Here is a 13,001-nt window from a genome sequence, read left to right as displayed (position 1 = left end):
AGAACAAAGAACCTGTTTTATTATCAATATTATACTATAGGGGATACATGATTCCATTTTCTAGAAATAATTAAGAAAAAATGTGCAATGATGAGTCTTTCTTTCTTTCTCCCATTGTGACCAATGCTCCTTAGCAATGAGCTGAGCTGCCAGCTTCAGTAGTGTGCAGCTCAGAGATCGTGAATATAATTAAGGAACACACAGAGACGCTCAGTGCTGAACCCGTCAACAGAGATTGGAGCAAAGGGCAGCAGGCAAAATAAGGGAAGCAAAAAGAGATTAGACCAATTATATTAAATGTATTTCTAAACCAGGCCATGAAAAAAGAATGAATACCTGTTGAGTTGAAAGAAAATTTTAATTATATTAATGTAAAAACAGGTGAATTTACAAACATTGACAGATGGCATTAAGATGAAAAGGGTGTGAATAACTGGTTTCTTTAATAAAGAGAACTAAGGTTCAAGAAATTGGAAACACTCGAGAAGATTCTATGCTGACACCATCACTCAAAGACACTGCAATCTCCCATTCAAAATACAAAAGCACTACATGAAGTTATGATCCAACAGTTTGCTTGACTACCACCTTCCTTCCACCAGCAAAACACTTTCCATAGCCTTATTTTTACACATTGGAAAAAATCACAATAATTATGCCATAAAATAATATCACACAGCAGTAATATAATTTGGGGTGGACCACAGTGGCATCAGCTCTTAGGAAGATTTAGGAAGAGCACCAAAATCATCCTCCACCCCCATGGAATCTGCACCCCAGAAGCAAGAACAGCCCCACAGCACATTTTTTTTCGGTAGCAGCTGGTGCACAGGCACTGCACTGCTGCTGCTTTAAGAGCAAGAGCTTGGGTAAGCAGAACATGCAGTAGCAACAGCATCTGCACACCAAGGACTGTTTTGGGTAAGACCCTTGCAACCCATCCCCTTCCACCCCCCTCCATGTTTGTCCAAGGTGCAAACCCTACCTGTTATGCCACTGTCACACAGTATTGAGGATTATTCCTTTCACACAGCATGTGGGTGGGGAATTGTAAAGGGATGATAAGCTAAGCAAAGGGATTATGAGTACACTGTTAGCATCACATTTTAATATCTGTAGTGTCATTGTCATTTCTTGACTAAAATACTCTTTCAGAGAAAGAAAGGATATAAAAAAAAGCCCTCTCTTTTCCCCTTCTGAACATGATGAAAGGCTCCTCAGTTGGTTATTAATTAATGTAGAATCATTATAAAACCCTACAATACATAGTTTGTAAATGCAAGCAACTGATGTAAGATATATAGCATAAAGTTAAATTCTACAAACTCTTATCAATAAACAGAGGAAACAGTTCCTTACCTGTCTAAAGTCGTGTCACTCACAACCTGGTGCTTTACTTCTGAACCATTTTTGACTGATTCTTGTCTCGTGAGCCCTTGAGATCTGTTTCTGTCCAAAGCTGCTGTGGATATGTCACCTGAGGGTCCTTGGTATTGGGATTGCTCCTGAAGTTTTGCTTTTTTCTCTTGAGGTGCTTCCTCGTTTTGCAGCCCTCTAATACCTTCTTGGTCAGGCTGCTGTGGTGTGTTTGATCCACTGTTATAGAACCAGGCTCCTGATTTTGTGAGGATTTCTTGTTGTTTTCGGCACAAGTTACATACCCACATTACCTGTACAGAGATTTAAATGAAAAATGCATTAGTTTTGTCAAAGAAAGCAATGTTAAAACATTTTAGCCAAGCATATGCCATTTGACCACTGTTATATGTGGAGGTAGAAAGAGAAATAAAACATTATCTCTTTAAATAAAGATTACAAACAAGCTATTTATAAACAAAAAAATATGCCTGGACATATATAGGAAGAAAAGTTTCCTATAGATGAAAATAATTTTGCTTCCTCTCTAATCTCTTCATTTAGAGTACTCTAAAAAATGGACATAAATGTATTTGCATACTGTGTAAGAAGAGGAGTAAGGTTTATTATTAAGATAAATACAGAAATGGGATGGAAGCAAGAAAATGGATTAAAGTCAGGTTTGGAACTTTGGAAAAGAGTTTCAGGTAGTGTGAATAAATATATATTGACTGCAATAGTGCTAGGATCAGTATCTAATTAATTGTAGGAGTTCATGGGCTTGATTTTAAAACCACTATAAATCAATCTGATTTGTAAATAAAGAAATAAAAATTCAATATTTGTGGAAACTAGTGACTAATCCTATTGGTGTTACATTAATAGCAGATTATTCAAATATTTAATGACAGTTCCCACCTGTTAGATATCTTGAATGTAGTTATTAGTTATTATTATTATTATAAAATGTAGTTGCCTATAGGATCTGGGCATTGTAATTAGTTACATTAGTCACATGACAAAGCTGGTGGATTCCAATACCCCATTTATGTCACATTCATATGAAGAGTTCCAGTATTTAACAAAACAATGTAACTGTTTTGATTTGTTTTAAAACATGTCCAGCCACTATATAGCCACTCTTTTCATTCCTTCCTCTTTTCATAGTTTCATAGTAGGTAGGGTCGGAAGGGACCTGAGCAGATCATCAAGTCCGACCCCCTGCCATGGCAGGAAAAAGTACTGGGGTCAAACGACCCCGGCAAGGTGTTCGTCTAACATCCTCTTAAAGATCCCCAGGGTAGGAGCCAGCAACCACTTCGCTTAGAAGTTGGTTCCAGATCCTAGCCACCCTGACTGTGAAGTAGCGCTTCCTTTCACTTGTCTTTTGTTTCTCTAATCAAGCTCTTTTCTCTTTTTGTATATTTCTTTCTATTGCTTTATGGACAATGTGATGCTGCTTTTATAAATCATATAAAAATATGATATATTTCCAGAATATCTACACTGAGCCTTGAATACGGTTAATCATCCCCATGAACCATAGTTCAATTAATCATTCATTTTGCACTAGAAAATATCCATCCAAGGCCTACTAAAGGCTCATGAACATTCTTTTTAACATAACTAGATGACAATATGACTGTAACTAACATAAAGGTATAACACTCAGCAACTTAGCTAGACAGTGATCCAATACAGTGAAAGACATCATCCTGCAAATTTAACTCTCATCTCCATAAGACATCTGGCTTAATCTACCAGAAAAGATCCAGTATGAGAAGACTTTTACAGAGAAGCTACAAAATGTATTTTACTTTTACTCTCCAATGAATTATCCAAAGGACAATTTAGGTAAGACTTCCTAATCAAGATTAACAAAAAATGTCTCTACACAAGGCTCATTTTTAAGGCTGCTTAGAGTAGAGACCATCTGCTAAAGCTGGACTATTTGATTTCGACTCTCATCAACCACCAGACTGCTATTAAAAGGAGGGTTACTTTGCAGCTCACCATAGCAATTTACCTCTTCAGTTATTTCACTTTCAGTCATTTTTAATAGTAATTTGAAACATTTGAGAAGTTCTCAGCTCTATTCAACCATATTTTACTGACATGACAAATTATGTAAATGTTGCCCAAGCTTAACAAAGAGAAAGACCCCAATCAAAGTCATTATTCAGGTACAACAGTTTTGAATGAGTAAGTGTTGAAGTGAAGTTTTTGCCATGATGGTTCAGGAAATGTAAGAGGAAAGAATTCTTGTGGGTGATATCTTTTCTTGGACCAACTGCATGGCTGGGATAGACATAGACAAGCTTTCAGGTATCACAGTACTGTTCGTCAGATCTCTGGGAGAGAAACAGACATAGCAGAGCTTGTCTTTAGGTACCTAAAAAGGAACTAAAACCAAGTACCATATTTACCCAAATCCAAGATTACTTTGAATTTAAGATAAACCCCAAATAATTAGATTCTATACATGGAAAATTATAAATATGTTATAATTTTCCATGTATAGAATCTAATTCATGGAAGATTGTCTTAAATTTGTCCACCCCACTGTTGTGGCGGGGAAGAGGGGCAGAGGCCGATGTACCAGACCCCCACTCCTTGCCTGTCCCCCCTGCCACATTCCTCCCACCCTGGGGCCTGCCTCCCCTGCTGCTTGCCCCTGTACCTTGCCCCCTGTGCTTGTGCCTGCCCCCTCCACTTGCTGCCCCTCCCCTCATGCCTGCGCCTGACCCCTGCCATCTGTCCCCCTGTGCCTTCCCCCTCCTGCTTAGCTTCTGCTGCAGCTCTACTCCAGCTCTGGGTCAGCCAAGAGCAGCAGCAACTCTGGCCTGGCCCAAACCCAGCCCAGCCACAGAAAAGCAGCAGCTGCAGCTTGCTGCTGACCAAGGTCAGACTAGAGGGACCAAAGCCAGAGTAGAAGGTAAGGTGAGGAGGAGGCAGTCAGGGAGGGCAGGCTACACAGTGTCCCCTGCATTCCCCACAAGCCATACAGGTAGGTCTCCCCAATCTGTGAGCCCCCTTCCCTGTAAAACGAAACACCCCAGATCAGGGCAGGCAGCAGCTCAGTTCCAGATTTAGCCCTGAGCCCAGGGCTGAAGCAAAGTTGAGCTGCTGCTTGTCCCAGGAGAGTACATGAATCCAGGATGAGGCTTCCCCCTCCTCTCCCCACCCCCATCGCCCCCGCATGTTGATTGCACAAAAATTTCATCTTACTTTCAAGTAAATGTGGTATCCCCAGTCAAATCACTCTGCATACAAATCCTGAAGTCCTATATTTTGCCTCAGAGGACAACACTTCAAAACAATCAACTTTTTTAGTTTTCCCCCAAGCATGTGCTATAATACTTGGCCCTTCCTACAGAAGATATTTGGATGTGTCCATGTTATCTTCCTAGTTCAGCCACTGTGGTTTGCCAAAGAGAAATGTGCAGAATTTTTTTTTACTTTAACCCCCCTTGTGCTAGTGACTGGCTTCTACAAAAATCCAAAGGTGCTGCAGAGCTGGGTAGCTAAGGACTTTGCTCAGCACAGGAAAGCATAACTGAGAAAACAGACATTTGATGATAAAATTTTGATCATCTGTTTGTCCTTATGTTTAAAGATATATCCCTATCTTAGTGGGGGACATGCACTGTATCATACCTTGCCATTTTATTTCCAGTTCTAAAGTACAGAGTTTATTTTTTCTCGACTGCCACTGTGATTGGATCAAATCCTTTGATTCTTATCACATTTCAGCAAAGCAATTATAATCATATCCCATATTCTTCAAGTCTGAGGTGAAGGGTAACTTTTGCTCAGAAGTTTGTCTAATATCTCTCCCAACTATGCAGTTGGTCCAATAAAAGATATAACTCCAAAAATATCCTTGCCTCTCACATATAGAAATGGAGAGAGAGCACTTTGCTTTTCAGGTACTTTTTGTCATTAAACAGTATTTCCTATAGTCAGAAATGCCTTTTTTTTTTAAAAAGAACTTATTTTCAAAAAGACTTCAAAGGTAATTCATGAGAAAAAATGTTTTTTACAATTAGACTTTCAGATAACTAAGTGTTAAGTGGTAACAATTGTCTTTAAAAGTAAAATTAAAGAGCGAACAAAATGATGCTTTTGCATACATACACATATGTATGCCAACATACAAAAAGAAATCAAAACTCATGGAAGGGGTGATATATTTTATTTGACCAACTAGATATCTGTAAACAATAAAAAATATCACCTCTCCCATGAGTTTTGGAAATATTTATTTATGATTAATAATTTTTTAAAAATATCGCCTACTCCATGAGTTTTGATTCCTTTTGCCTTTAGACCAATACAGCTACAGCCTGGATACCTGACATAATGCAGAAAAAGAAATTAAAACTCATGTACTAGAGTACAGGATTGCCTCCTGTTTCTTATTTTTAAAATCTCTACTAGCTTCTATTCTTTAAAAAAATATTTATGACAACACCCACAATATACTGTAATATGTTTCAATAGAAGCATAGGCCTGAGGAAATCACTAAAAATTATTTGCAAACTGAAATGGTATTGTATTTCATCTAGCTATTGACAACCAAGTAGTGGCCAAAGATATACTTAAGAAATATTTTACCTACCATATCAACAGTGCAAAGTACAGAAGTTAATTGCTTTAAAATCAGGAGTAATGTTTGGGTTAAAAGAAAACCTGGCAAAATTCTGCTATCTAATGCTTTTAAAAATTATTTTTTTCTGAGATGAGTTTAAAAAAAGAAACCCTGCATCCTAAAGATACTGATGGGTTCCACGGAAAGACATCAATTCACAGTAAAGGTTAACACACCACCTAGTGCCTATTTTAAGAATTGTTGATATTTAAAAAAAAAATAAATGTTAAGTAATGCATCACAATGGTGGTGTCATTTTCAACTTAACACTTACCAAGTACAGTTAAATACAACAGATGCACGTTCAAGCAATTTAGCATGTGTTAAGTGCCCTCACAGCATTCCAAAATTGTTCCTTTTCAGGGAGGGTTATTTCCTAACATGTACTAATAGGTCACTACGCTCCAATGATTTGAAATGCTTGCAAGGGAACATGTAACAAGGAACTAAAAACTATATATAACAGAGAGTATATTTCCATTCTAACTTTGAAGTGAGTATATTTGTTAAAAATACATTTTCTTTTGGTTTTACCCAATTGTTTTTTCAGGTAGGTAGTGTTCCAAAACAGGACTAGAAATCTATTTCAAATTTCCACCCCATTTTGATTCTTCATAGGCTGAACCTGTACAACAAGGAACAAAGGAGTTTCAAACATTTTAGCACAGATTCTCCTTAACTTCTTCAATATGGCAGGACATAATGTCATACATGTCTGACTGCATCTACCTCTACATTTGCAATGTTGCTTTTCCTCAATTAATCATATTCCCTAATTTGACAGAAACTACCCCCATATACTTGAGAGGACAAGCAAGTTGCTTCCAAACAGAAATGCCCATCTAGTCATTCACTGTCTGGAAAATGACAGCAGCACATTTTCAGCAGTCCCAAGCATTGCTATGCCAAGATTCATGATTTAAGTGCACTGTCTTAAACCCCAAATTACCAGAATATATATAGTGACAATTATGAACAACTAATAAATCACATACTATTTTAAATTCAATCAATTCATTAAGAATGATTTATTTTGAATAACTAAACACTGCTTACCCTCACACATGTAAACATTGGATCTGGAAAGTATTACACTATGTGCATCATTTTGAAAAAAATGATAATTATATTGATACTGAATAACCATGTGTCCTGCTACTGTACCACAGCAAAGAGAGGTTATATTTTATTTTGCATCCATTCAAACATATCTTAACACACAAGTAAGCCAAATCCATCCCCAGTATGACAATTTACTTCAGAGATGCTACACCAGGATGGATTTGGTCCATGAAGTCTTTTAAAGGAGAAGAACTGGCTCTTAAAATTATAGCTATTCTTTTCCAAGTACTGTACTATACCATACCACTAGTCTGTGCTATAGACCTTTTTATGCAGTAGTGAAGAGACAATGATTTTGGCCAAGTGCCAAAAATTCTTCCTCGCTTGTCCCATAATCATGTGGATCCATTTAGCTGTTTATCCTTGCCCCAGTAAAAATTAGGGGAAAAAACAACTTTTTCTGAGATACATAATGTGCATTAAAACTGGATGGATTATAGGTTCATGGAACAGCAGAAGTATAACAGTCTTGCCAATTTTTTCTTTGACCCTTAAAGCTTGCACAGATGTGGAATGCTTTGAAAAGCTAGGTGGTGATGACCACTAGTGATCTCCCTCCAACCTGACACTTTCAATACTATCCATTACTGTCTACTAGGCCTGTGTGAAGGGGCTAGTATTTGCTTCGGATTTGGCTGACTCAGCGTACAGTGATTCGATTTGGTGATTTGAATCACTGTCCCGAATCCATTCAGCCAACTCTGATTCAGAGATTCGATCACAGCCTAACTGGCCGAATTTCTGAATTGGCCCCATCCCCCACCCATTCCCAATGGCTGCCCTGCCTGTTCTGCCAGCTCCTGGTTCTTTAAAAAAAAAAGCCTGCACTCACAGGCTCCTGCCAAGCAGGGTGGTAATCCCCACTGCCATACGCCATGTGGGGGGCTCTGCCACAAGCCTCCCAACCCCTGCCCACTCTCCCAGCCCTCCTATATCCATGGCTGCCCTGTCCACCCCAGCTCCTGGCCCTTGGAAAAAAAAAAAGCCTCCATTCACCAGATACTGCCAGGCAGGGTGGGGGAGATCCCCGCTGCCCTCAACTGCCTCACGCTGTGTGGGTGGCTCTGCCATGAGCCCCCAGAAGCCCTGAGGCCACTGCAGCCACCCATGAGTGGGGACTTTTTTTTTTTTTTTTTAAGGGTTGTGACCTGGGACAGGTGGGGCAGCCATGGGGGCTCATGCCAGAGCCCTTTATGCAGTGTAGGGCAGTGCAGGGCAGCAGGGATTGCCCCCCTGCCTGAGAGCAACCAGTGAGTAGGGGCTTTTTTTTAAAGAGCCAGGAGCCTGGGGCCGGGCGGGGCAGCAATGGGGGGAATTGGGAGAGCGTGCGGTGGGGTGGGCAGGGGATGGGGCCTGTCAGGGGTCCCGTAATGGTCCCCTCCCCTCTCCTTCAGCCTCTTCTTCCCTGCCCCCTACTTACCAGCATGGAGTACAGGTCCAGCTCCCTGCCTATCTTTTCCAAATCGATTTGAAGAGCTTCGAATCAATTCAGACTTTTTAACTGGTCTCCTGATTTGATTCAGATTCAGAGATTCAGCCACTGAATCAGGCTGAATCTCCTCCAAATCGAATTAGCACCTGAAGCTTCACACAGCCCTACTGTCTACCCTTCAGGCAACTCCTCATGCATGTACCAATTCCCATCCTCTCTAGCTTAATTAGTAATTTACCGTGTGGTACTATACCTGCTTTACAAATGTCTCAAATCAGTAAAAGTCCTAAGAAAGCCACAGAAGAGAATGTGCTTTTACTGAATAAGCTCACAGAATTCCCAGCAGTGATTTAAGTTTCCCAGCTTATTGCAGGTTCCCTTCCCGTGCTTCTACTCCCAGGCTGGCAGGGAACATCAAAGGTGACCAAGCAGGAAGGAGAAACCCACCCACTACTGCCACTGTTCCTGACTGAGCCCACCTCCCCCTGGAGCTTAGCTGATGGTCAGGAGCAGCTCTGGACCCTCCCCTGCCCCTGCAGCAGCCAGGGACAGTGGCAGCAGTGGGTGAGAGGTAGAGGAAGGAAGTGGTGCCGCATGGACAGGTGTGTGGGGGAAGACTTCTTACTCAATCTGGGGACTTGAAACAAGCCCCCAGTTACTGCTTCCACTGCTCCAGATGCACCCCCTCTGGATCTGCCCAATTCAAGCCTTAAAAGCATCACCAGAATATTTCATTTGCATACTCCTTCTTGCACCAAAGTAATTAATATAAATATTAAATTACTGAAAGACCATCTCTTGAGGAACTCCACTAATAACCTCCATTCATTGCCATCTTCCTTTACAGCCAGTTCCTTTCCCACCTTACAATTCTTGTACTAATTCCTATTTTCTCTGTCTTTAATAATTCCCCATGTGGGGAACATTAATGCTTCAGGGAAGTCCACACACATTACATTTACCATATTCCCTTCAGCTAAAAAATAAGTTTTCATTAAAGAAAGAGATTAGATAAATCTGGCACTATGTACCTTTGGGTATATCTATGTTAGGTATAGTTAGTTTCATTTACCTTTATGTCCTTAATTATTCTTTTCTTTTTTCCCTATGTCTTATATACTACTGAAGTCAGCATAGTGGACCTGTAGTTGCCTGGATAACTTTTCTTTTCTTGCAGTGACTTCAAAAACTATCGTGCAGCATTTGAACACTATAGCACAAAGTAGGCACCATATCATATATAGTTTTATATTTTTTGTTCATTCAGTGCATTTTATGTCAGGTGCTTCAAATAAAAATAATTACTATCTTCATTTCTGGTGCTACTTTTTAAATAATCCAAACCACAGTATTGTGTTGTTCTAACTTGGAAGGATCTACAGGTCTGCTAAGTGCCTTCACTGTATGTTCCAGTGTTTTAGAGTGATCTGATTTTGACAGACTATGTGATTACCTGGTGATGTTGATAAATTAAATGAGATGTTATTTATTGCACTGTGGGTTAAAAGTGACATACTTACAGCATTGTTTCATTATGAAGCTGACTACTAAAAATGATGAACTATCTACATCACAGAGGTGCTGAATATATTAAATTGTTTTTTTGTAAATGTGTTTAAAGATGGAGAGCACTATATAAGTGTTTATGTACCCTTTACCATTATGAGTTCTGTCATAAATATCAACAGGAGACCACACCAGGAGGACATTTTTTTGTTTCTGACTGGGCTACATTGAAATGAATGGAGATACCACTACACAGAAATGAATGGAATAATAGACCAGATGTGCATTTGGCCCTTAATTACATTGACTTACAAATGTGAACAAATACAAGATCCAACTAAAACAAAATGTAAAAGAATTAAACCAACCAAACAAAGGGCATGTATACTCTACAGTCACTGTTGTTATTTCCAAGTAGCGCCAGCACACACTTTTTAAGTGACACTAATGCACAGTAGACTAATTCTACAGGAGTAAAATCCTGAAGTAAAATCCTCATTCAGTTAGCACACACTATGCTGTATGCTAGCACAACTATCCTGCTGACAGTACCTGAGCTGGTCAATTTAAAGCTACCATAGGAATCTCTACACAAGCTGCAGTCATACTGTGACTGCAGGGTAGATATATGCTTAAACTGATACTAAAAAAAACGCTTTGTAAAATGTTTGCAAAAAAGCATGATTTTAAAAAGATATGGATACATTGTGGAGAGCATTTAATAAATAAATTCATTTATTAATTATAGGAACATTAAATAGAAAATACATCCTCATATTTGGGAAACTGAAAGGGAGCCAGCATCCAGAGTAAAGTTAATTTGCCTTTTTCATTCTAAAGTAGTAGCTGGCTTGAGAAGTAGGTGTGGTAAATGTTCCACAGTTTTATCAGTCTTAAACAGACCCAACACTTCCTCTTCTTTAATATCTGGAAGTCTAAGCCTTCAGAATTTTTCTGATATACACAAAGCCTACTGGAGTTGGACTATTTCCAGTCAGAAACAGAATTTTAAGTAATCTAAATAAATACTTCCCCCATATGATCGGAATAAATCAGTGGGCAGCAAGAGACTGGAGCATACTATTGATGGGAATTATTTGTGTTTCAGTTTGCTTCTCCTAAAGCAAGTGGTTCTAGGAACCCAGTTCAAGAAAATGTATCTTGAAATTAACAACACATCCATTTTTATCCCAATTCAACCTCTCCCTTTTGAAAGAAGAGTTATTTAGAAGGTAGCGGCAAAGTAAATACAGCTGCAGCCAGGTTGTCAATAGCACTTCTGCACAGCCAAAGTTAAAGGCAGCTTTGCCATTCATTTAAATGGCCACACACCCAAGTGTCTCATTTCTTGGATCTTTAGCTATCTGTCTTTACAGCTAACCATGTCACCAATGCTCAGTATTTCTTTGGTATGCTGTAAGAATATATTAGTTATCCATGTTAGCTTAATTAAATATGTCAGCAGCTTTCAGCATAGTTAATCATAAAGTGACTGCAACTTCTTTGAGAAATATAAAATGGGTGAACCAAATTGCTTTTAAGCTGATCCAATTTTAAGGCCATGAGATCTGTAATCAGTTGTGATGTCCCTAGTTTGATCGTGTGACAGATGAGGTCAGGTCTCTAATTTCTTATTCCTAAATTCAGTCTTTGGTCATTATGTTGGAAAAGTAAACGGTGCACAAGTAGATTCTCTCAATGAAGCAATAGAGATGAATGTACAGAGAAAGGCTGACTTGATAGTGGGGGATAGAGGTAAATGATAGGGCTGTGCAAAGCTTCAGGCCCTGGTATGATTCAGCGGAGATCTGACCCAATTCGGTGGCCGAATCTCTGAATCTAGATCGAATCAGGAGACCCTTTAATCTCTCCAAATGGAACTGAAACCTTCCTAATCAATTCAGAGAGATTCAGAAAGATTCAGTGACTCAGACATAGACACAGCTTTAAATGTTTTTTCTATATACCGCAAGGTACCACGCAGCCTGTGAACGCTGAGAAGGTGGGGCAGATGGAGCATCGCACAGGAGCACGGGAGGGGTGGTCCCCAGCACTTCCAGTCCACCAGGGAGTGGCTGATTGCTGAGCTGGTGGGGGGTGGCCTGCATGCTCCCCCCCTAGTCGTCCTGGAAATAGACTAGAAGTACTTCTGGTCCACTTCTGGGTTTGCCACCAAGTACACAGGGGGACCGCCCCATGCTCTTGTGGAACGTTCCATCTGCCCCACCATCACAACATTCACAAGCCACACCTGGTACCTCAAGGTATGTAGAACAAACATTTAAAGCTGTGTCTATGGCCGAATCGCTGATTCTCTGAACCAGCATCGAATCTTCAGATTCAGATTTGGCTAAATCAAATCGGGGACAGTGATCCGAATCAACGAATTGAATTTTGTCCCTGATCTGGGCCAAATCCGAATCGAATACAACCTGTTTCACACACCCCTAGTAAATGACCTTCCACTTGGGAGAACTGATCGGAACAAAGGAGGAGTTTGTGAAGGAGAGTAATGGAAGATGGTAGACAAAAACAGATTCAAGAAAACAGTACAGGATTAATGGGAAAACCTGGAGCGATTAATCAAAAGAGAAAAAAAAACTAGAACCCAAATGAGCATGGATAGTAGTAACCAGGAATTAATTTTTGTGCATGAGAGTGTGAACAGTAAGATCAGAGAAAAGTGAGAGACTAAAATGGGATAAGGCATATCGAGTTGGAAAAAGATGGAACAATGAAAAGTGTGATTGAGTAAAAGTGCACAAGGAGAGTAGAAGTGAATGAAAAGAGAGGAAGTAAGAATGAGGGGTTAAAAAGACAATGAAAAGGAGGGAAAAAGAAAAGGGACTTTTCTTATAAAACCACAGCTGCTTTCCAACAGATGATCATGTTGTGATTATGATAACCTGAAAAGTTATCATTCCTGTGATGTC

General features: G+C 39.7%; 1 protein-coding gene across 1 annotated transcript in view; it reads right to left on the bottom strand.

Moving 5' to 3' along the window:
* Positions 1-356: 356 nt before the first annotated feature.
* LOC106722451 (regulating synaptic membrane exocytosis protein 2) overlaps positions 357-13,001 on the bottom strand; it is a 136,917-nt gene continuing 124,272 nt past the window's right edge. Inside the window, exon 3 of the mRNA XM_025209935.1 lies at positions 357-1,670. Within this exon, the coding sequence (XP_025065720.1) occupies positions 1,356-1,670 (315 nt within the window). The 3' untranslated portion in view covers positions 357-1,355. The remainder of the gene's footprint in view (positions 1,671-13,001) is intronic.

This window comes from Alligator sinensis, unplaced genomic scaffold (genome assembly GCF_000455745.1).
Source record: "Alligator sinensis unplaced genomic scaffold, ASM45574v1 scaffold1115_1, whole genome shotgun sequence".
Classification (NCBI taxonomy): Eukaryota; Metazoa; Chordata; order Crocodylia; family Alligatoridae; genus Alligator; species Alligator sinensis.
The sequence above is the reverse complement of the archived record's forward strand: the minus strand, read 5'-3'. Positions and strand labels throughout refer to the sequence as shown.